The following is a 26,227-nucleotide window of genomic DNA, read 5'->3' as shown; positions in this document are numbered from 1 at the left end:
GAAAACCTTAAAAAAAGTGAGTAAGGAAAGTTAAATTATAATGTCTTTTGTGACAAAGAGATGCAATTCGAGACGCTCTATCATCAGGACCATACCTGGTTCCGCTCAGGCTGATAACCTTCGAGCGAGAGCCAAAACATCATCACCACGAGGTCATAGATCCGGACTACCTGGAGCTGATCTAAAGCTTCAGGGCGCAAAAGGGGAAGCGGCTGGAAGCCAGGATACGCGCGAAGACCTATGATAATCAAGGTAGATGAAAAGATAGCCATCCGCAAACTTTAAGTGAGAGAGAATGGAAAGAATGCTAGTTTCTATAATGTTAACGGCACGACGAAGAGGAATGAGAGGGCAGACCAACTGGCCAAGAACGAGGCCCTGAAGATTAAAAGACGACCGGAATACGAGGAATGCCCCATGTCATTCGTCAAGCGACATCTTAGGCTGGGAACGCTTGACGAATGGAATAGAAGGTATATAGAAGTCACGACGACGTCGACAGCGCGGAAGTTTTTCCCGGTCGCCATCTCGGCTTACCGTTTGCTCCGAAGTGTCCAGGTGGATGCGGTCTTAGTCCAGCGTTTCACGGGGCACAGAGAGTTGTTCTCTGAGTACCTTCATAGATTCAAGTTCAAAGAGGACCCCTCTTGCTTCCGTGAACCGGGCGTGGACAAGACCGTGGTCCACCTTGTGGCCCACTGTCCCGCGTTCGTAGGACTCCGTGTGGACTCCGAATGCCGGCTAGGCATTAAGCTTAGCGAGGACTCAATGGCCTCGCTTATCAGGGAAGAAGAGACACGTCCTAAATATGTAAGGAATTAAAATATGTACATAAATTAAACAGAGTAAAACAAAATAAAAATCAAAATTGTAAAACCAAGGAACGAGCTGACGGATGAAAAGTATTGGAAAAGGGGGTTAATGGAACGGAAGAGTAAAACAGACGAAATGTAGAAAGCACGGAAAAGAATGAAAGAACTTGAGATGCATTGTATAAGAGCGCAGAAATAAAATAAATTGTGAAAAAATTAATAAAAAGAAAATGAAAGTTCCTAACCCATAAATCAATTAGGGGTACAAGAGGCCCCTGATACGGGAGGTATAAAAAACTAGTACCATACTGTAAGCTATACCTACTTATAAAATAGCTTTATGGAATATGAAAAAACTTTCTTGTCACGACGACAAAATTAATAGTTTTAGCCGCGGGGTGGGGGGGGTCAGGCCTAGGAGGTGCCAGGATTTCAATGCACACGGGCGCTACACAAGCTAGACTCGCTCCTGTATACGTATACAGTTTATAAAACAAATGAAAAAAACATATATGTAAAGTACTGAACTGTTGCAGACAATCGAATCAAAGTAATGACTCTATCGTCATGAAATTTCATTGCTCACATTTCAATTCACGTGAATAACAACGGTGAGGCATACCCATGTTAATTAATTTCGCTCCGAATAAGCAAAACACCTGAGTGAAGATGATAACGCGAATTATTTTCATAGTAAATTTGAAATGATTTACTTACACCATCTGTTCTGATAAAATACGTAATGATATTTCATATACTGAAACAGCAATGTATTTAAATATTAAATTATACTCTAGAATGGTAAATTTTTGGTAAATTAATATCTAACTTTTCGAAGTTTTTTTTTTTAAGTGGTACCTCTATTTGAAATTCTTGGCATCAATAGCATCGCTCGATTAGTCTATTTTCTGTATTTTCACAATATCACTCCTGGTTACTTATGCGCTCCTAGTATCGATTCAAAATTTACAGCAAAGATGGGTTCATAAAATCAATATGTAATATGAAATAGTTTGATATATATAGTGCTAGAGCAGTGGTAGCCAAGATCGTGGGTTCGATTCCTGATATACATTCTTATATAAATCACAATTTGTGCGTTAATTATACAAGATTGTCGTAGCATCCTTTTTGTATCATTATATCATACTTCGAACGCCAACTATCTTACCAAGTGTGGCGATTATTATATATCCTTTCATAGATATCTCGCGGCAAGCCTATTGCTTGCAGTGGGAGAATTAAAACATAAAGTTATACTTTTATGGGCAATGTAAATTCCCGTTATATATATACGTCACTTGTTTTTTTTTTCTATCGAAATTCTGCTTTAAATCTATGAGGAAACTAAGAGATATTTGTACGTTCATCTGTACATAACAGCTATAAATGATATGTTCATTAAGAAATCTTCGTTTACTTACTTTGTTTAGTAGCTAAAACTTCTGTTTTGTCTTGTAAGTTTAAGTTTAACATTGACAAAATCAAAAAGACTTTTTAGATAAGTCGCCTTTTAAGATATTCGTCGGTCAACATTCGACATATTTTACATTTTCTAACATTATTTAAAACTGTGTATCTGCATTTATTTTGACAATATATAGCAGAAAAATATGTGATCTGATAGGGCATCAGGTGATGTTGATGTTCTTGCTGTTAACCCGAAGGTTTTTACAACTTGATCAGAGCTAAGTTGACGGAGCGGAAAGGTCCGTGAACTTAAAAACTTACAAACTAAAAATAAAATTGGTAGAGCGCGTACTAGTTCCACGAAGACGCCCCCACGTAGCAAAGGGGTCTACTCGTGTAGAGATGTGTAATAATCTGTTAATGATGTGTGCATGCGGCTTGGGACGGCAGCGTGGACCACAGGCAAGCCGAAGAGGGATCCGGATCCAACCAGGGTTCGCCCATGCTGTTCGCAGTTAGGGGGCGGGCGGCCTCTCTCTAAAAAAGGTGTTGTGGCGTAATGAGTAACATTTGCTTCTGTTGTGTATAACTCGGTGACCTGTGTTTTTTTTTCGAAGAGGTTTCAAAATACGTTTACGTATCATAGGGCCTGATGGTGGTGCCCCGTATGTCGGACTCGATCTAGGCGTCAATACCGACTAAAAACAATCCTCTTTCTTCGGTATCCCTGGTCCCCACGGCATGGCCGCTAGGCATTACTTCGCGGGGGGGATTTAGCCGCAGCTTTCTCTGATAAACTGGCTGTTCAGGCCAGCTTCCTTCGCTCCTGCTCTATTTTTCGCAAGTCCTTCAGCACAGTCGTACAATACGCGCTCGTAAGTTCCCAAGCCAAAGGCGAGGATAGCATTATAGCTATCAGAGTTTCAGGATAGATTTTGCATCCTACACCTTCTTCCCAAGACTTTCTGGCTTCGTTAAATTCCTCGTTAAATTTGGTGACCTGTGTAGAGGGTCGCAGGTGCAGGTGTTACTGGTGAACAATAACTAGAGCACGCCAGAATATATCAAAAACTTCTGTCCTAACCCAACAACTCTATTGAATTACATTATTAATGTCCAATTCATGAAAGTAAAAAATTAAACGGTAAAGCAATTTTCCCTGAAGAGAATACATAATTAGAAGAAATGTTAAAAGAACTAGGAACTTGTGGTGTAGTTTAACAGATTAGGTTGGCAATGTTAGAGACAACACCTAACGAGCTGGAGCACAGAAATTAAAACGCTTGGATGAAAGATAGATAGACACAGTTTAATCTAAAAGTCATCCGCCTACAACTTCAGATATATCAACGCCACAATAAACAATTTGTCATACGAATGAAATAATTTTTTCATAAAACTTTCACCACTCATTTGTAAATATTAAACGCTGATTCAAAATTGATATAAGATAGTCTTTAATTCCATATCCCATCACAGCACTAAAAATTTAATACAAATTCACAAACAACAACACATATGTCACTGTCCGTTTGCTATTTTTTAATTTTGCATAATATTTTTCGGCGTGAGACGCGGTTTTGACAACCGCCTACAAATCATATGCCACGCGTCCTTAGTTTTTGCGCATGCGTAGACCGATGGATTGACAGATAAGCGAAAGCATTTTGACAACTGTGATTATTTCGCTACAAACTATTAAACACGACAGCTTTTTCCTTAACCTTACGAAAACAAAAGCCAAACAGTTACGGTAGGGGGACAAAACATTAGGGATGTCGCAGAAGGAAGCTGTGGAAAGAGAGAGAGAGAAACAACATCTAAGCTGTCCATCCGCAGTCGAGGACCTAGACGTCGGTGGTATACCGTGTCTTTCTCCAACCCCCTATCATGGCCTTGGCGACGGATCTGGGGTGATCTGCCGCAAGTAAGGAGTTGAGGCACTAGGCGTCCGCCGTTAAAACTGCGGTAGTATGCGAAAGCATTCCCGTAGTTTCAAGAGGACCTTGGGATTTTAGCTGGTAGGAGTCCAGTGGCGTCCGTCCTGGATTTCCCTACGAGAAAGAAACGGGGAACGAAACGTTGAGTCATCGCACTATATATTTAATAAACGTAATATGATCAAAAACATTCTTTATTTGAATTTCAAATATTCGAAAACATGTATGACGTTTGTTCCGATGTTAGTATGTTAAACATTCCATTTACTGCATAAACTACATACGATTGAATATTTGATGTTTGTATGCGTTATTGCATATTGAAAATGCCAGGGGCTGCAAAATATTGAATTATTATTCTAATAACTTAGACTATGGGATGGCTTTATAGAAACAAATATATATTTCTTATTTAAACACATTGTAATGAAAGATTGTGACACTTAAAGGTTCGTAATAATTACAATAAAACTTATTTCCAACTTTGAATTGCGTTAAGTTTTTTATGGCCTCCGTATTTAAAGATTTCTCGTTCCCGTTCGTTGGGTTAAATTATTTTTTCAGTTTTGTATGTTTATTTATATTTCTCCTGTCTATATTCGGATTTTTTTTGTGACTTTCCTTACACCATTCACATTTTTTTTCATTCATCTTATTCTAATTTTTTTCAAACATCACCTATTTTCGTCATCTAAAATCCTCGTAACATTTGACTTTTATTTAGGTATTTTTTTACTTTGGTATTCTTTATAAAAAAAGTTTATGCATTTAGTATTTACATCTAAGAAGTTGTTAATCTAGTTCAGTTTTTTATGTGTACTTTCTTAATTTATATTTAGTAGTTTATGTTTAAGAACACTTCAGTGATTGTAATAAAACGGGATATTGAAAGTAGAAGTAAGGCTACATGGAAGAAGTCCAGAGGAAGACGAGAGAGTTTCATATAAGAAGTAAGATAGCTAAGATTCAAGATAACGTAACGTGCAGAGAAAATCAAAACCCACAAGAAGTTGTAGTGTAATCAAATATATATAAAAATAATCCTTGGCATTGATATCGTATCATTATTTTGATTTCATTTAGGCTATATCTAATAAAGTATATATGTATAAATCTGTACTGTTAAACTTTATTAAAATATGCATTGTTGTGGAGTTTCTTCCTGCATTTTCTCTATAAAAATAACACCTTGCGAAGCAGAGTAGAGTCAAAATAAAATAGATTAAAAAAAATAAATAGATAATAAGTTACGGTCATCAATAAGTGTTCTGTTTTAAGTTCCAATGTTGAATAAAAAAAAATATCTTATTTTATCTTTAAGTGAAGAATTATCCACTGTTATTATGTAAATAATTTAAGTTGTGTTGATTTACGTAACCAATACATATAGTATACTTTATCACTATATCATCAGAGAGATGCCCACTGCAAGGCACTGGTCTTCCCGAAAGATCGCATCCATCAGCGTTCATCAACCTTAGCACGTTCACTGCGGCTTGAGGTCGATTCAGCCTCATGGTAGACTTTGCACTGGTGCGGCGCGTAAACCTCGTGTTTTCTCTCTAGCGCGGCGGCTGTTTACACTCAACCGTATGAGGTATGACAAAGACAAATATAGCTTTCTTTATGTCTGCGAAGCATTGACTCAATATTGTAGAAAAAATGATTGAAACATGAGGCAGAAAAGGCCTCATCCGCACTACTAGGAAGTTCAGCTTAAGACTGATTCGACCTCAGCCGCACCAGCTGAAAGTTCTTCAAAATTGGGCCCGCAGTGAACGTGTTAACTATGTCGACGGTACAACTAGTGGAGGATCTACCTGCGCCTCTTCTACTGGATCGTGGTCACCACTCATATACTACATATAAGCATAAAATAAATATTATCATAATTATCATTTGAGTTATAAGACGTTCATAGCTAGATATAGGTCTTTCCTGTATATTTCCAAAAGGAAGCAGCCTGCTTCTAGTCTCCTGACCTAAAGTATAGTACGATGAAAGAGTATGTATAAATAGATGTAAATAAAAGCAGCGAGATTGAAAGAAACTATGAAGGATAAAAGAAGAGAGATCGTAAGAGATTGAGATGGATATGTTGAATGCAAAATAAACGAAAGCCTGAAAAACGTAGTCTCTGTCATATTATAAGAGATAGGAGAATCAGAGACTCCTAAAAAGAATCTGAAATAAATATATTTACAAAACTGTTAAGTTAAACGGTTTTTTGATACCCATATTGTGGTGGTTGTGGAAAAATATGTACCTAGTCCGCCATATTGGAACGGTCCACCTTGAATTTTAAATTTTGACATAATCATCGTGTTTTACTAGTGTAGCCCTTTCATTTGATACCCATATTGAGGGGGTTAAGGAAAAATATGTAATCCGCCATTTTGTATCGGCGGCCATCTTAGATTTATAATGTTATTGATTTTATTATATTGTATTGTCATCTAAATTAAATGTGTGTACCAAATTTCAGATCAATCTGACAACGGGAAGGTGCTTAAGTTTCAATTTCTAATTTTGACCCAAACAAATAAATTCCGTACGGGTCGAACTAAATAAAACCGTTTAATATAATCTCATTGTTTGTAAGTAGAAACAAACTTGTTGAAATAAGACAAGACGAGTATAGTTCTGCAGAGATAATTGATTAAGGCTTGACATCGTTGATGCAAGTCATGCTTATAATGTAAATGTTATCAGGATGAAATTTGTTTTCGTCATCATTATCAGGGGAAAGTCCCTAAAAACTGGTAATTGATTGTCAAAGTAAAAGCAGTATATGTTAAAAGATAGTAAGTATTAAAGAAATACTCTAATACTATCTCTATTTGTATATTATTAACACCGTTTAAGAAATAAAAGGTCATCGATGTACCGGTTTTAATTTTACCGGTTTTGTGATAGTTAAAATATTACATTAAATACGCTCTTATTTTTTTGTTCCATTTTAATGTCGTTTAAATTTTTAATTAGTTTTATCTGTTCTATTTATACTTCTATACAAAATTACTTGTTTCGCTTTATCGTTATAAATAATGTTGCGTAAAGCACTGTCATAAACGTGTGTACTCTTATAATATTTTTTAAATATTTACTTAATCTTATACACTTATATTTACACAAATTTTCATATATATATATATATATATCAATTCCAAAGGCCATCAATATTATGACGATTGTCATCTTCTTTTCAGCCGATGGAGGCCCACCCTCAATTCCTTGCAGTGGGCCTCCATCCTTTGGGGGAGCCCTCCCCTCAAATGTCTCCACGACGACCGTACCCGCGCCACCTACATCCAGCGACTTCCCTACTCAGGCCGTGTCTACTGCCCCGTGGTCACCACCCATGAAGATTCAGATCCCAACACCCATCGGCTGCACGAGCAATGTGCCCCGTCCATTTCACACAAGCAATTCTTCGGTGATCTTGGTTAGTCTGCGGACCTCCTCATTTCTAATTCAATCTAAGCAAAGCCTTCTCTATTGCTCTCTGTTTGACCTTGAGTCGTCATGCGAGGTCAAGCATAAACGATCACAAGTCGAATCCGCATATCATCACTTCTAACATACCTTGGCCAAAGACCTCCGTCCTCTAAAAATGCGACATTTGTCCGAAAAGATGTTTCAGATCCTTTCGAACGCTGCCCATTCAAGTTACATTCGTCAAGTAATCTCTTTCTCGAAGTTTAACTTATTAGGCTGTACGGTATGTTCCAGGTAAATTTAGTCGTATATAACTTCAAACGTCGAACCTCCAACAACTGCCTAAGTATGCAGGACATGAATATTATACATCAAATGTCTTGCCCTTATTCATTTTAAGGTTTACTAGTCTTAAGGCTCTACTGAGATCGCGTATTATACCCAGGTCTTCAATAGTCATCAGCCATTATGACTGTCATCGACAAACCGAAGGCGATATAGTCATTTATGTTGATTGCTTGAAGACATCTTTCAGAGCAGCGGTGAACAGTCCGAGAGACGTGGTGAAGCATATGCCAGTTTTCTCGTAAGAATACACCACACTTTCATTGTTTGCGTTAGTATCAGTTTCCCGGAATCGAACTCGTTATATGTTAGTAAATGTCTTTAACCAATTAGTTTTAAGTCATCGTGGATTCTATTTTTTGAAAATATTTCACGAGAGTATAATTTTTCAGATGAATTTTCATTAAGAAAGCAGTGTTAAAAACATATCATAATTTGTAACAGACAGTGTTATAAATATGTCTTTGCTGCAAATTTTAATACATTAAATAATCCTAACAAAAAAATTAAAAGAAGAATTTTTCTGGAAAAGCTGTCGTATGAACTCATTGACGCGCAGTTGAGGAGACGGGCGGGAACTACTTCTTTACCGAGAATGATACGACAAAGGTGTGCTGATATCTGCAAACTAGACGGTCCAGAATCATCAGGTACCGCTAACAACTTAGGCCAAGGTCGTTGTAGCTTTTGTAGTACGAAAAAAAACTGTAAAACGCGTTACAACTGCCTTACTTGCAAAAAATATTTTTGTTTGGAACACGCGGTTATGGTTTGCTCTTATTGCTATAGTAATGAACCTCAAGAGGATTAGATTTTATTTTATTATTCCTTGTTCTGTTATCTAGAAGATTTACAAAGATCTTTATGTTATGTTGAAGAAGAATTTTAATTTTGGTTCCGTAGGTCCTGAGTTCGATTTCCGAGATACAATCATCTATAATTTACACTTGGTACATTAATTATATGGAATTGCCACTGCTCAACAAGTTTCCAGAGGATAGACAGCAGCGTCTTCTGCGTATCACAATACCACACTGCGATTGCTAACCTACCTGCCAATCGTGGCGATTATGGTATATCCCCACATAGATATCTATGGAGGCCTATACCTTGCAGTGGGCAGCTATGGGCTGCAACAACGAATGTCCAAGACATGATTCTTGTATTCTACCATTACAAGGACGCGAATGGTAAAAATAAATCTCTCGATAGATTATTAAATATACTTTAATAAATACATTTTAACTATTGTGTACAAATGTAATACAAAATATATCAGAGGTGGTCAACTCCGTGCCCGCTGACAAAATCGATCCGATTTTTTTTACGACTACCACAATTTTTAAAGCGTTTATGTAAAACTTGTTATGGAAATTTCAGTGAAGAAATACAGTATCGCCTTTCTCATTGATGAAAATTATTTTATGTTGAATGAAGCTTTTTATATGTTTATTTCTTATTAACAGATTTTCGTATGAATATTGAATTAAAAACAAATGCCGAAGAGAAACTGAATACGGGATTTGTACCGAATAGACTGCCAACTCATACGGGCAAACTCTATACAGGAATCCCCTAGAAAAGCTAAAGGTGATCGTCTTAAGACTTTAATTGAAGAGGCGTAATAAATGAGGTGAATAAGGCGAAAGATGAGGACCAAGCTAGAACTTGAGGATCAAGACCGACTGGGATATTGTGGATGCCCTCTGGCCGATCTGTACGACAAAGAAACTTAAGTCAATTATTACCATTCCATTATACATCCTTGCGTATATGTCTGGTAGCAGATTTATATTTTAAAATATAAATAAAAAATCTAATTCTTTATATACGAGTATATACTTTGTGAGAGCATTAAATAATAGAAAATAAATGCGGATTTAAGGTAAAGTATAAAATGAAAATTTCTTGTAATTTATTTTTATTTATTTATATGAACCCCGTTTCGGGGACCTCTCGTGCACTCCTCGTGTGTGTAAACAAATATGATTTACAGTAAGTTTATCACTTTTTTTTATTATTTCCACCTTCCTTTTTTATACCTCTTTTCCTGTTATCCTTCTCATTTTCTTCCATTCTTTTCCATATCTTGTTAGCTATCATACATCGCCTCCCTTTCTTCGCCTTCTCTCCATAATACTGTAATTATTGTGAATTTTATTTTACATTTTTTTATATTCATTTAAGTTACATTTCATATCAAATATTTTATAATCATTTACTTTTTTATTGTACATTTCTTTATCACGATTTTCATTTCTTTTTTTTTACAGTTTGTTTGCAATACCTTTCTTCTATTTACGTCTTATTTTAGTGACTATATTGAATCTATAACATTATTTTTGTCTCATTGGAGAGATCACAACTAGTCGAGTTGTAAGGGAAAGGCCCGGGATTTCTTCATGAAAAAGTACAAAATAACTAAGCCCAGAGGTCTGGCAAATTTAGGCTAAAGTAAGCAGGGCATACAGAGTGTTAACCCTTAATAGCCTGATTTACGAAAGTGATTTTTTTTTATATTACTGTGTTTGCTTGAGGGTCTAGATAAAGGGAAAAATATTTTTTTTTTTTAATTTCGTTGGAAAGAATATTATACAACAGTAAAATTCGTACAGCTAACCTATAAAAAACTAGTAGTAATGTGAACATTCGGTTTAAAAGATTGGTATCATAATTAAAACTCTAGGCTATTAAGGGTTAAACAGACGGCCACTGGGACCTTAATACTCTGGAGTGGATTCCACTGACAGAAGACTCACTTACGCCACAGGCTATTCTCAGCAGTAGATATCCTACTGCTGAAATAATGACGTCAATATTAGTTTGAAGGTAATATAAAAGTTAAAAAGAGCATCAACTAAAGCATGGATGCACAGACCGCGGCTTGCCGGTCGAATACTGGTGGCCCGCCGACAGCAAAAATAATACTCTCGTACATTCGAAAAACATTGAATACTATTCCAGAATAAAACCAAAAAAAAAAATTATCTATACTTCTGACGGCCGGCCCGCCTTCAGTTCATGATTTGCCCGAATGGCCTCTAGTCTTAATAAGTCTGTACAACCATGAACTAAAAGAAATATAAAAATTATTCATCGTGTACTTGATTTAAAAAAGGTTGACCACATCTGACATGAACCAACAGGTCTACGTACAATTATCAGAGGTCGCACAATATTTGTTTATCAAACAATGGTACAACGCATAACAATGAACACGCACTATTTATTGAATGTTATAATGACATATATGTTTTAAATAGATAACGTGAAATAATTAATTGTCATGATGATGAAGTAAATAAAACGCTGCGGTAGTCATGACTAAGTTTGTTAAGAACAAAGAGATTTTAGATTACTCATCTACTTTAAACTTACACAAGACTACGTTGACAAAAGTCTATATGTATCCTATACTTAGGTTTGGGTTTGGTAGAGATGGCTAGCAACATTTCCACTCCTCCCTTTAGAAACAGCAAAACGCGTCTACAACGTCTCGTTTTATTTAGACCCCTGTCATTACGGACCTCTAGCGCACTCAATCTCATTTTTGGGAAAAGGACTTTTCCTTTAATATTTTTTTCACTTTCCTCTTTACTGTCATTCTCTTCCATTGATCACCATATTACCATTCATTCATTTTCTAGCATACATCACAAAGTCTTACATTCTCATTAATTCTTAATTTACTTCTTTGCATCGTCTCTAATTCTCTCCTCAATTATAGCAGTACAGGTATTAAATTTATCACAAAACATTTTTTCATTTGATTTCTAGGATTAAACCATATGCAGGGATAGATAGTAAACAATATATTTTTTCATTTAATTTTCAAAAATTTGTTAAGTTATTTATTAATCCTGAAACCATTGATTTTTTGACAAGCTTTACTTAATTCACAACAAGTGGACTGTAAATAGAAACCTTTAAAGTTTTTGCACCTATAACAAATCACTGTGATATATGAGAGAATTCACATACCAATGTTTCAATACTATAAAATTCATTTAATATCTAAAAAAGTAGTAATTAACTTTTAGAAATCATGAAAAGGTAAGATAAGTCAAAAATATTTATGTTTAAGCCCCAAAAAAATAACTACTTACTATATATGTTTTTGTTACGTATATAATAAAATGTATTGAATAAAGTTGAATAGACAAGAAGAAATTTTACTTTCAAGTCTCTGTCGGATCGCTTATCATCTGGTAAGCCCTCAAAGGGGTATAATTATCGCTCGATCAAGAACTTTGTCATTCTCATCAACTATCCTTCACTTAAAAGGACTCTAAGAACTTTGTTCCTACAAACTTCATTCTAATCTAGTTTGCCTTTTATATTACGTTAATAATCATAAGCGGAGTTTCTTAGAAAGTTAACGTTTAAGTATGTATTATTTTTTTATTAAAATTATAATATTAATTATTAATTTAAATATCGAATAGCCGCACCAAAAAGTTTGCAGTCTATGCTACGACTACATTCCTACAGAAAATAATTCAGCTGACAATTAAAAAAATTAAAAAAAAATAACTAATATATTATCACAGATTCTACTACTATGTAAAGTGAACTTTGAAATATATCCTCCTCCGGAACTAGAAAGCCAACAAACCTTCATAAGTTTTAAAATATGGTATATCATCACCCTCATTTCAGCTTCGAAAAAGAGTTCACTGCATTCAGGCAGCACCGAAACCTCTTCTCGTCTAAAATACCGCAATATCTGGAGACGAAGATCCAATGACTAATGTGTGTTGCCGGTGATAACATACGGAACTGAGATGTATTAAAAGTAAGAAAAGGATCAATATTTAGCCACTTCCGCACATGCAATGGTCGTCGTGCGATAAAGTGCACCACCCGCAAGCTCTCTGATAAATGGCATATGCGGTAAACAATGCGAATCACACAACCGCCACCGCCAAATTACTCAACACGTGTTTCACCCCTCCACGGGGTATCTTCAGGAGTTACGTTACACCGATTAGTGCCAAACACAGAGTCTGTATTCGACTACGACCACTGCATGTGCGGAAGTGGCTAAATATTGGTCCTTTTCTTACTTAGGATGGATTTCCGCGACGTAACGCCTGATTCCATTAAATATTTGAGATGTATTCACTTTCGACGGGCCTCAAAAGAATGTTCAAGGTAACCAAGAGAGCGATGAGAGGAACTTTTTTTTATTAATTCTAATTTGTATCGCTAGTGTTTTTTTACAATATTTATTTTATCGCTTTTACTAAACGCAGACAGTTGGGAGAGGGTTGCCGCTATTTGATACGGATCTTTCTTCTCCCAGCTGCGAGGCACGACAGCGTTTTATAATTTTTCACAATTTTTCTTACACAATTTTCTCTTATGGGTAAATACAGCTAAAATTTATACATATTAACAATACAATTTGAAAGTTTTACTCAGTTATATATTAGTTTCTACAATATTTTATTTCAAGCCGCTGCCCAAGCGCTACAGACCGTTAAATGCCTTGAGATTTAGGACAATGTGCCGGGACAACTCATCAAAAGATTCTGCTGTAGATTTTTTCTTGAGAAGGTCCGGTGAGTTGAGCGGAGGAGTCGCTGAATGTGGACAGCGCAGAACCTGTCATCGTGGCGGTCTTGGGGGAATCCCATGCCTTGCAATGGTCATCCATTGGCTGAAGAGATCAGTTGCAAAACGTGTACACCAATTAGAGGCAGCCTAAACCCATCGACTCCAAAGATGTTCGATGACATAGACTTGCCCTGTAGATTTCAACAAGACAAGTTTACCGATGACCTGAAAAAGGTCACTTGTCCTTATAAATGGACCATCTTTGCTATGATTCCTTGTAAAGTTACCAACAGTCATCTGTTTAACTTCAATCCACTCATCAATCTCCTCGTTTGTGATTCGATCGCATAAAGCATGGATGCACAGACCGCGGCCCGCGCCGGTCGAATACTGGTGGCCCGCCGACAGCAAAAATAATACTCTCGTACATTCGAAAAATATTTAATTCTATTCCAGAATAAAACCAAAAAAAATTAATTACCTATACTTCTAGCGGCCGGCCCGCCATCAGTTCATGACTTGCCCGAGTGGCCCCCTAGTCTTAATAAGTCTGTGCAACCATGGCATAGAGAAATCACAATCATAGCTCTCCTCTTGGCTTGTCGAACGATAGTAAATTTGTCACCTTTGATAGACTTAGTCAATCTCGTGGGCGCTCCCCGATGAGGTCGACAGGCCTTAACAAAACTGCAACTAAAAACTCCTTGAGTAAATGATCTTACTTCGTCAAACACCGAGCAATATTGAGACGCGTAGCAAGGCCATCAGAATCGACTGAGACATGACCACGACCAAGAGTGCATGACTTAAAAGAAGAACAATGCCTAGTTTTTGTATTATGTATTTTATATTATACTACATCTGCTCTAGAGAAGATTAATATATGTTGGTGGCCAAACAAAGCCATTAAGAAAACGACCAATATTTAGCCACACGGGCTGGCGGGCGGTGCACTTTGTTGCAATACTACCACTGCATGTGCGGAAGTGGCTAAATATTGGTCCTTTTCTTACTTAGGATGGACTTCCGCAAGGTAACGCCTGACTCCATTAAATAAGCAAAGCAATGTTCGAAGCATATGCTCCTCTCTCCCGTGTTCAACCAGAGCGAGCTTTTGTCCCAGTGGATTTGACCCGATTTATTACGCGAGATATTACGCTACACTAGCAACGTACCCCGGTTTCACATGACTGGATATTTATAATAAAGTATCATCTATAAATAGTCGAAATATCCAATCGTAGATTTTTAATGATATACATATATTTAGTATTTAACTACAAAGGGCCATTGGTTATATGTGTAAGATGTGTAAAGGGTTGAATGTATATATAACCTATTTAAAAAAGGAATTGTTCCAAAAATAACTAAATACCGTTATGTTTAAAAATAGTTCTAAAAATTTTAATTACTACATAATAAAATTAAATTTATAATTTTTATAAGCAGCGTAGCGTTCACGGACCCTTCCGCTCCCTGAACTCAGTACCGGTGAAGATGTAAAAGCCCTAGGGCTAACAGTAATAACACCAACAGAGAAAAAGCAAGCAGAATCGACATTAATAAACAAGACACGACAACGACACGACACATATACACATGACTATTTATCAACGTTACTTAGGGTGATGAACGCATTGCAAAATTATATTAAAAATGCACGCACTGTCAGAATGACCGCTTGACATTTTTATTATAACTGATATGTTACAGGCTTTGCCCGCTATTTTGTCCGCGTGGAAAAAAAAAGGTTTAAAAAAAACCTATTTACTTTATATAATTTTTCTCGTTTCAAAATTACTTCGCTAAAGTTACTTCTTTATGCTTTAACTACCTGCCAGTATAAGTCCTATTAAAATCGGTCTACATAAACGGACAGAAAAAAATAAAAAATGTAGTACATAATAACAGAATTTTAGTACATTTATGTCCCATGTACAGGATGATAATATACGTGTATACAGATTCATATACCTTTAGTAAACAATGGTTATTGTAATATTAAAGACAGACAGTCCAATTATACATATTTGTATAGATATTATTTCTTTATATTAAAAAAGTGTTTAGTAAAATATTTTATAACACTTATTGACTGTCTTTCTGTCAACGAAACACAATGATAGGGATTACATATGAAGTGCTTGCTATAGCACTTGATATGAATGATAAGATATTTAATTAAAAATAAACATTAGCTTATAAATATGAAATTAAGAAAACAACCTGTTTTATTTTTTTTTATTATCTTAATTTATACTACTAAAAATACAGCTTACGAAAAATACAATAATAATATTTCTTACATTTATAACTTCTTATCTTAAAATAGATGCGTATCTGTCTTTGAATTTATATAAAAATATTTTTACATAGTTTTTCATTAGTTTGATGTTATCACATGTCTTTATTTATGCTAATTTCAGATACTCTCAATTGTCCTTGGTGTGAATTCAACATCAGCTTGGACGATTTCATTTGAAATTGTGATTTTAGGAAATTTATCTTATCGCCTTTAATGTGTGATTTTACAGAGAAATTTCTTAAAAGATGGGTCAAACCTGCCAAAATTTCGAACCGTCGAATATCTTTCTCCAATACAAACTCTATTCCCTTTACCGAACGCAAGAATAGTATTGTCGTTCGAATATTTTGATTCTTGTGAAAATCTTTCAGGTATGAATTTGTTTGGATCCGAATATAGTTTCGGATCACGTTGCAAACCGTATATACTCATAAAGATCTTTGTACCTTTTTCTACTTTAATATTTCCCACTGGTAGTACTGAATCTTTCACACATTGTCTTGTTTAAATACTGATAGGTGGATACAGCCGGAAACTCTCTTGTAAAACCAAACTCAAATATTTTAATTCGGATAGATGATCGTAAGTCAAATTGTTTGAGGAAATCATAGCCTCCCTGATAAGCGAAAAAGAGACCAAAGACGACTTCCTCCCATACTGCAAACAAATAATTATAAAAGTAATTAACAAAAATAAAAGTTAAAGAAAATTAATACAAATGTAAATAGAAAATATGAAATGTTAATGAGATATGTGATATAATGATATATATATATAATGTGATATTAATGTTAAGTGAAAAAACAATGTAAATAAACAGAAATAAAATTACAAAATGTTAATGTGTAACGAGAGAGGAATGAAACGTCACAGAGCGAAAGAGAATGAAAGAAGAAATGTAGAAGAAAACCGAATGAAATATCTTAAGATGTATAAATGAAGAGTAAGAAAATAAAAAAGATTGTGAAAAATTAAATAAATTAAAATAGTCCCTGTCCCACACCAGATAGGGGGTACGAGAGGCTCCCAATATCGGGGCCCAATAAAAAAAAAGTCAAATTGTTTTGGTATTTATCAAAAAGTGCATCGATTTCATTATGAACACGTTCCAAAACCTCCGAGTTGCGACCTAATTCCAGTAGAGTGAAAAATAGAGCCGTGGTACTGGGTTCCACGCCGGCAACGAAGAAAAAGAACGCTTGAGCCGCCATCACCTCGTCAGTTGGTTTGATTACCAAACCGTCTTCATCCCTAAGCTCTTCTTTATTTTGCAAGTTTACACACAAGTCAGCGAAATCTGTGTGTTTTCCACCTTCCTGCTTTCTTTGTTCTAAGTAAGAAAAGGACCAATATTTAGCCACTTCCGCACATGCATGGTAGTTACGCAATAAAATGCACCGCCCACGTTTTAGTATTCACCAATTAGTGCCAAACACAGACTCTGTACTTGGCACTAATCGGTGTAACATAACTCCTGAAAATACCCCATGGCGGGGTGAAACACGTGTTGAGTAATTTGGCGGTGGCGGTTGTGTGATTCGCATTGTTTGCCGCATACGCATTTATCAGCGGGCTGGCGGGTGGTGCATTTTATTACATGACTACCACTGCTTGTGCGGAAGTAGCTAAATATTGGTCCTTTTCTTACTTAGGGTGGACTTCCGCGAGGTAACGCCTGATTCCATTAAATATTTCTTTGTTCTATTATTTGTTTCACAGCTCTCACGAAAAACTGTTCATGCTCGGCAAACAGCTTCAGTCTCAACAGTCGAAACAATGAAGGGACAACAATCAATAAAAAGAACTTCATATTTGATCAAAATGTAGGTACGTTCACCTTCTGTGCCATTTCTAAGAAAGGCGATTCAAAAATTGATTCAGTTGTTATACCGAATACTGAAGCTCCGATTGCAGCGCTGCAAAATGTTGATAAAATGTTGAGTGCATTATCTTTCAGTTTTTCTGGATGGCTTTTCAAGTATACTACGAAATCTTGGGCGCCTTTATCGACGACCGCGTACATTTGCCTCAGTTTAACAACGGCGACATACTTCTTCTTATTAACTTACATTCTTTTCCGTTTAGGAACGGCACACTCTTTGCTAAGACGTCATCTGGCAATGAATCTATTCCTCTGTGATAAAATGACTCAAAATCTACTTGTGCGAAATGCTGAATATTTTTAATATTTCTGACAATGTCGGGCTTGATATACTGCCAACTCCGACACACGGTGCGTCGGGATAATTTATGTGTATGTCACCCAAAATTTCGAAAAACGGACGATTGCCGAAAACTATGTTCCACAATGGACTTACGACTTTGTTCGTCGAGTGAAAAGGCACGCGACGTTTTCGCCAATAAACGGTGTTCTTTCTTCCGAAATAATAAATAGATAACAGAAGTACAACGATACCCGCTAAAATAGCGTGTAGAAACATAATTGATATTATTGTTTTTAAATTACACTGAACATGTTATGACACAAACGTGTATATATATACTTCGAAAGCTGTTATTACCTACATTACATTATAAGAGATTAAAAATTGACAATCACCATTGACCTCTTGTGGTCTGAAGTTGCTATTTTTATCTCGCTAGATATTTTGTATACCTATGATTTATGTTTTTATAATTCTATATATTTTTTACAAACATCAATAGTATTATGATTTTGAAAGATAATTAAAAGGATGAAGTCTTAACATTTATTAAGCCCAGACATTTTTATATTTCTTCCAAAATTCATTAGAATAAATCCTCTACGGCAGTGATTCCCAAAGTGGTCTATATCGATCCCTTGGGGTCTATGACAACCTGCAAGGGGTCTACGTCAGCGAAAAAAATTTTGGGGGTCCTTGAAATGAAAATGGGGGTTCACGATAGTGGATCTCAACACATACACTGATAGTAACTATTTACTTACATCATACTATCTTATAATATCAAAACATTTACATTATTTATAAAAGTACCTATGAAGTAAAAAAAATATTTTATATGTTTATAAAATTGTTCAGCGTTGTTACCAATCTCCTAACGAAAAAAAGAAACAGACTGGACATCATTAGCCGAGAAGATTTAAGATTAACCCTTACAAAATTGACGCCAAATGTTGATAATTTAAGATTAAAGCATCAGGTTCATCCTTTTCACTAAAAATATTGACTTATTGCTTATGTTATTTTATTTATAGTTTATTTTATGTTTATTTAATGTTACGTATATTTTACATAACAGATACAAAATTTTATTTTGAGTAGTTTTAATTTAAATTTAATTAATAAATGTTTAAATTAACATGTGTTTTTATTTTAAGTTTTTAACACTTAACTTCACTACAGTTAGAAATTTACAGGAAATCAATATCAGGTAAGTAGGGGGTCTACCCAACTCGGAAAAACATGGCAAGGGGTCTACGAGACAAAAAAGTTTGAGGAACTCTGCTCTACGCCATCGCTTATAAAGATCTATAAAAAAATAAGCGAAATAACCGTAAAAAAATTGAATTTGGAAATACTATTTCGGTAAAATAAGATACGAATCGTAAAATTTATATAAAAATAATGAGATTTTTTATGGTCTTACATACATTAAAAATTAAAACAAGTTTATTTAAAATATGCAGTATATGTCCTAATTAAAAAATATTTCTATAATTATATTTTCAAGCAGCAGGTGATATTTGTCCATGTGTATGTATGAATTTAAAAAATTGAGGACACAGGCATAATAAGTATATAACGGCAGTGTGATTTTATAACCAATATTTCTTTTGCTACACTGCAAATTATGTATTTTTATACACCTAAAAATTTTAGAAAGGCCCAGAAAACTTTCTATGGAGTCGTTCTTGATATAACATGACGAAGGCAAAAATATATTCGTTTTTATGTAATGTATAATGAATATATTGTAATTTATCGATACGATTGCCTCCCACAATTTTTTTACACTGAAACGGTCTGTACTCGCAAATTGTGTTTATTTCTGTTCGAGACGATAGACGGGTATGTAAATTACCTAAGCATCCGACATCTCTACGAGAGCAAGTTAGCTATTAACAAAAAAATATAAACGCGAGAAATGTCATATAATTTGTAATACAGTAAAAAATATTTGAACACTTGGAGAGACATGGTACATCTCAAGTGGCGTGGGATTGTAGAAGTGTGCTATCAGCTCAGCGGACTTTTGTTTTTGTAACAAACATTCCAATGCGCCCGCGCACCAGCCACAGGAGCTCAGATCGATTGCCTGGCAGAAGGACCCTGGCCTCGGTCGCGTTCACTAGCTATGTGACATCTCACGCGCCGGGCCTAATTTGAATTTAGTTATCAATTCTCGTCTCGGTGCTTCAACATCATTCTCAGAACATCTTTAAAATACACACCATAATCCTTATATCACCTCCTTGGGGTGCAAGTTTTGGTATTAAACAAAACCTTCGGTCATTGATGTTGAATCTATTCGTCTTCAATGACCGAAGGTCTAATCTAACCGTTTCGACCTGCTGTCGCCTGACCAGTCCTGGGAAATCGTGCGACTGCTTACCACTACCATCAGAGGAGTACCGACCTGCGGTGTAAAATCAGGCCAGGCCTTCTGCCCACTATCCTTTTTAATAGAAATATATTTTTCTTCTGTTGCCGCGTTCGCTGTTTCTTTTCACCTTCCACACCTTGGGCAGGCAATAAATATATACACCGGTACACCGTAGATGAACGAAATTAACCAACACAGCCTAGTGGTTTGGCACGACAGGCAATATAGTGCGCAGACCGGGTCGCTGAGGCCTCGTGTTTTGGAGTAGCAAGCGTAGCGAAGATCGTTCACTAACAATGATATTGTATAGGTCGTCAGAAAATGCAATGACAGCCTTCCTAATGGTTACATTGAAAATCTATGAGGGAGACCTATATCAAATATATGATGTCCTTGTGTGGAGTTTCTTTCTGCTTTATCTTCGTAACTATAACATCTTGTGAAACAGAGTACAGTCAAAAATAAAATAAATTAATATAATATTTCTGCTAAAAACTCCAATCTTAAATAAAAAAATTTCATCTGTATCTTTATCTTTTATGACTGAAATAACGATTATGGCGTCGGTCTTAAAATTATTAAAACTCCGATAATAATGATTTAAAGATAAATAGTCTCAGAAAATTAAGACATTAAAATAAGATTCGTATTTAGTACGAAGTTTTTTTCTTTACTCGACTAAATTTATCTTGAACACCTAGCATTATTCATCTAAATCTCAACCGTTAATCATACGGGCCAATTTGGGTTAAACAGTTGAAATTAGAGATTTTCTTGTTATATCAACCTTATACTAAGTTGATAATAAAAACACTAAAATTAGTTAAATAAATTACGTAATATATTACAGTACCTGGCCATAAATATTGCACATCGACCTTTGGAAAAAGACAATCGGCTAAATTCCGCTTCGTAGAACTGTCCCGCACTACCTATGTAACGTTTTGACAGATGTATTTCGTGCGACAGAGATAACGCTCTACGAAGATTGTCTCTTTCCAAACGACGATGTGCAATATTTATTGCCGGGTACTGTATGCCCACTGCAAGGCATATACCTCCCCCAAAGACAAACATAACGATCAGTCTTGAGCTGCCCGCATTCACCGACTTCCCGCCAACTTGATCACATCTTCGGTTCACCTGGTGAAGTGACCATCGACCTCGCATCTATCGGCTGGTGGCCGCCACTCCTGAACCATTCGGCCCCGTCAGTAAAAACTTTAATATTTAATGGAATCAGGAGTTATCTTGCGGAAGTCCATCCTAAGTAAGAAAAGGACCAATATTTAGCCACTTCCGCACATGCAGTGGTAGTAGTGCAACAGACAGACACACAGACTCTGTGTTTGACACTAATCGGTGTAACATAACTCCTGAAGATGTCCCGTGGAGGGGTGAAACACGTGTTGAGTGAATTAACGGTGGCAATTGTGTAATTCGCATTGTTTACGCATTTGTCAGCAGGCTGGCGGGCGGTGCACTTTGTTGCACGACTACCACTGCATGTGCGGAAGTGGCTAAATATTGGTCCTTTTCTTACTTAGTAAAAACTTTAACTTCAAAATATGTACTATAATGGTTTTAAATATAATTCACTAAAACGAATATTACATACAAAAATCCCAAACAAAATTATTGTCCCATGGTCTATCTATCTTGATATACTAATATATACCATATTATAGAAATTATGAAGGAAGAAAACAGGATAAATAAATGAATTTGTAAAAATAAAGAAAAGTAATCAAAATAAAACAAATACTGAAAAAATAATTTTGGCAAATGAAATCCCCGGTTAAAAAAGTTACATGTCATTTTATTTTTTTAATTAATTTCTTATTAATAATGCATTAAGATATCACACCATATGATATTCTAAAAATTACCAATGCGATGACCTAATTATGAAAGAAAGTCGTACTTTAATAATAATAATAAAATATATTTATTACGCACAATAATTACAGTAATTTAACTTATGAAAACACAAAAAATCTAAAACAAAAAAACTTACTAATATTAGATATTAACACAAATGAAAACATCCATTGTTTGTTCTGTAAGAAATGTGTCCAAATATGTAAGTGCGAGTTTGTGTGTTTGTGTTTACACGTGTTACGTTATGTTTTGTGTATGTTCATATAACTTGAGCCAACCGTCATTTTAAAAAATAGAGGTCTATATTAAAAAATTTTTATTACTGATTTACCATTTGAATAAACAGGCCCTTATCACAGATCTGAGCGGTAACATTTGAGCATTTAGATCAGTGATTCTCAAAGTGGTCTGTATCGACCCCTAGGGGTCTATGACAACCTGCAAGGGGTCTACGTAAGCGAAAAAAAATTTGGGGGTCCATGAAATGAAAATGGGGGTCCCCAGACTGGACATCATTAGCCGAGGAGATTTAAGATTAACCCTTACAAAAATGACCCCAAATGTTGATAATTTATTATTAAGGCATCAGGTTCATCCTTCTAGCTAAAAATATTGACTTATTGCTTATGTTATTTTATTTGTAGTTTATTTTATGTTTATTTAATGTTACGTATATTTTACATAACAGATACAAAATTTTATTTTGAGTAGTTCTAATTTAAGTTCAATTAATAAATACATAAATTAACATGTGTTTTTACTTTAATTTTTTAACACTAAACTTCACTACAGTTAGAAACTTACAGGAAATCAATATCAGGTAAGTAGGGGTCTACCCAACACGGAAAAACATGGCAAGGGGTCTACGACACCAAAAAGCTTGGGGACCTCTGATATATATATATATATATATATATATATATATATATATATATATATATATATATATATATATATATATATATATATATATATATATTTTACATTTTTTTAGTTTTTAACTGACCTTATGCAGTTTTGAACTTTTAGTATGAAATTTTTATTTAATAACCTTTTAATTTTCTCGGTACGAACTCTACATCCGCATTAGAACATCTAATTTGAAATTGAGTTTTCATATAATTTAGTTTTTCACCCTTAACGTGTGACTTTACGATGAAATGACGTAGAAGATGTGTCAATCCGGTTAAGATTTGTATTATCGCATATCTTTCTCCGAAACAAATACGGTTCCCTTTTCCAAAAGCCAGAATCGTATCGTTCGCATGTTTTGTTTCCTGCGTAAACCTTTCCGGTATGAATTTCTCGGGATCTGGATACAATTTCCGGTCACGTTGGAATCCGTATACACTTATAAAGATCTTCGTTCCATTTTCAACTTTTATGTTGCCTACAGGCAGTACCGAGTCCCTCACACATTGTCTGGAGATGAAACCGATAGGTGGGTGAAGTCGTAAACTTTCTTGTAAAACTACATTAAGGTATTTCAACTCGGTTAGATTATCGTAAGTCAAATTGTTTTGATATTTTTCAAAATGTACATCAATTTCTTTATGAACACGTTCTAATGCCTCTGGATTGCGACCTAATTCCAAAAGTGTAAAAAATAGGGCCGAAGCATTAGGTTCAACACCGGCAACAAAGAAAAAGAACGCTTGAGCCGCCATCACTTCATCTGTTGGTTTTATTACAAAACCACTTTCCTCATCCTTGAGCTCTTCTTTGTTTTGCAAGTTTAAACACAAGTCAATAAAATCTGCGTGTTTTCCACCTTCCTTCTTTCTCTGTTCTATTATTTGTTTCACGGCCTTCACAAAGAACTCTTCATGTTCAGCAAACACTTTCATTCTACACAATCGGAACAAAGTAGGTGCGACAATCCATAGAAACAACTTCAAATCGAACCAAAATGAAGGTATGTTTACCTTTCTTGCCATTTCTAAGAATGGAGAATCAAAAATCGATTTTGTTGTTATACCGAACACTGATGCTCCAATTGCAGCGCAGGAAAATGTTGATAGTGTGTTGAGAGCATCGCCTTTCAATTTTTTCGGATTATCCTTTAGATATTCAACGAAATCAAGGGCACCTTTGTTCATAGTCGTGAACATTTGCCTGAGCTTCACGGCGGTAAATAGAGGCGTCATGTTTTTTCGTATTAATTTCCATTCTTTTCCATTCAAGAACGGGATACAATTCGCTAATATGTCATCGGGCAATGCGTTCATTCCTCTATGGTGAAAAGACTCAAAATCTACTTGAGTAATATGCTGGATATTTTTAATGTCCCTGACCAGTAATGTTGGATTGGAAATATTGCCAACACCAACACAAGGAGCGTCGGGATGTGTTTCGTGAATTTCTGCCAAAATTTCGAAGAACGGTCGATCACCAAAAACTAAGTTCCACAAAGGTCCGACAACTTTGTTATTGGGATGAAAAATAACGTGTCGCTTCCACCAATAAGCGGCACTTTTTCTACCAAAGTAATAAACTAAGATAAAGAGTAAAACTGTTCCTACCAAAAGAGCGCTAATAAACATTATGATATTTGTGCGTCCGATATCAAAATGAATATTTAAATAAAATTGTCGTCTTTATATATTACTTATAAGGTGATTCTGTTGATAATTTTAAGAATATTAAATTATCCGTTACGCTGGATCGCTGCAGTGAGTGAGACAGTCACATTTTTTTACGACTAACCGACCTTGTTGCAACAAGTTTTTTTTTTTGACAAGACTCCGCCAATTTTGCTTTTCAATACGATTAATACAATTTTTATTCTATTTATTATATAATTTTTAAGTAATATAACAATTTCCGTAAACAGAAGCTTTTGATCTTTTACCGTGACATGATAAACGTCTTGTAAAACGTTAATAATGTCGCAATAAAGTGTTTTAACTTTATAATACATAATGCTAAAACAAAACATGAAGTTTCTCTTTTTTTCACTAGATGGCGTTTGTTGCATTTCACATCGCGCTATCGTATAAAGGCAACCAGTAACGTATGTAACGAATTATCGCACGTATCGTGGGTCACGTTCTCCTACGGGATTAGACACAGGTGCCATTTTTCTTTGAGTAGCTAAAGCGTTCGATAAAGTCTAATTTATTAAACTGTTATACAAGTGGCGTGAAGCCGGTATATCATACCATTTCGTATGCGTAATAGGCAACTTTCTGAGCAATGGAACGTTTCTGGATCGCGTCTAGAATGTAGGCTTCCGACCATGTGACGTCCCGGCGTGCCCCAAGGATCGGACCTCTGGTCGGTACTATTAAAGGTCTACACAAATAAGACCACGTGTTAAGAACTTAATATTTACTCTATTCGCAGGTTTCTGTATATGTACTTTTTAATTTCTACTTATGCCGTTATTGAATGCCACTAGAGCGCTGTCGATGTCCTGAGTCTGTGATTTAGGGAATAAATGATATAAATCAACACTAATCCGGCAATGCTTAACCAAAACGCAACCGAACTTTTTCCAGACCTTTTTTTTCCGGTGGGGGAAATCTTCCGGTGTTTAAGATGCCCTGCCTCTAGGGGGGGAGAACAGGGGTATGTGGGATTCCTACCCACTAAACCTCCCCTCCCCGGTGGTCGCCCTCTGCGCTATACTGGGGGACTGCGGTATCTCCTGGTCAGGGATCTCCACGCGGTCTTCGCTCGCGCAGTGCAATTTTTTTTTTCGTTAGCCTGTCCCGGGGTAACTTTTTCCAGACCTATACCAAGTTCAGTCCTATGAGCTAGTTAAATTCTTTACTTAAGTTACTTACTAAACTTTCCTGCGCATGTTGCTAGTGGAAAAAGGCAACCTTCGTTCCGGATCACATTCATCCATTTCTAAATAGCGATAGTACAATATCACTGCTAAACTAGTAACACTATAGTCGTTCGTGCACGCAGATAAATCATGCTAAACTTTGTATAGGTTATCCTAAAATTCCTAACTCATATATAACAGTAACATAGATTTA

The 26,227-nt window shown here is 35.6% G+C and overlaps 1 protein-coding gene across 1 annotated transcript; it reads right to left on the bottom strand.

The window, feature by feature from the left end:
• Positions 1 to 1,150: 1,150 nt before the first annotated feature.
• LOC137929932 (cytochrome P450 6B2-like) lies at positions 1,151 to 25,317 on the bottom strand. The gene is made up of 3 exons (XM_068773072.1): positions 25,287 to 25,317; positions 23,467 to 24,600; positions 1,151 to 1,281 (listed from the first exon to the last, which is right to left on the bottom strand). The coding sequence occupies exons 1-3, from the start codon at positions 25,315 to 25,317 to the stop codon at positions 1,151 to 1,153; spliced, it is 1,296 nt and encodes a 431-aa protein (XP_068629173.1).
• Between the last annotated feature and the right edge of the window lie 910 nt (positions 25,318 to 26,227).

This window comes from Battus philenor, unplaced genomic scaffold, assembly GCF_028537555.1.
Source record: "Battus philenor isolate CCGP_79_NKW_IND1 unplaced genomic scaffold, ilBatPhil1.0.hap1 SCAF_5, whole genome shotgun sequence".
NCBI classification, from domain to species: Eukaryota; Metazoa; Arthropoda; class Insecta; order Lepidoptera; family Papilionidae; genus Battus; species Battus philenor.
Note: the sequence above shows the minus strand (reverse complement) of the source record. Positions and strands in the feature narration are given on the sequence as shown.

What these genes read in the sequence shown, in the direction of transcription:
- LOC137929932 (XM_068773072.1), bottom strand. Translation starts at nt 25,317, where the DNA reads ATGGCACCTGTGTCTAATCCCGTAGGAGAAC. An exon ending in GTCTAATCCCGTAGGAGAAC is followed by an intron (nt 24,601 to 25,286) that starts GTGACCCACGAT and finishes AAATTTTGGCAG; the next exon opens with AAATTCACGAAACACATCCC. An exon ending in GGCTTTTGGAAAAGGGAACC is followed by an intron (nt 1,282 to 23,466) that starts GTATTTGTTTCG and finishes ATACGTATACAG; the next exon opens with GAGCGAGTCTAGCTTGTGTA.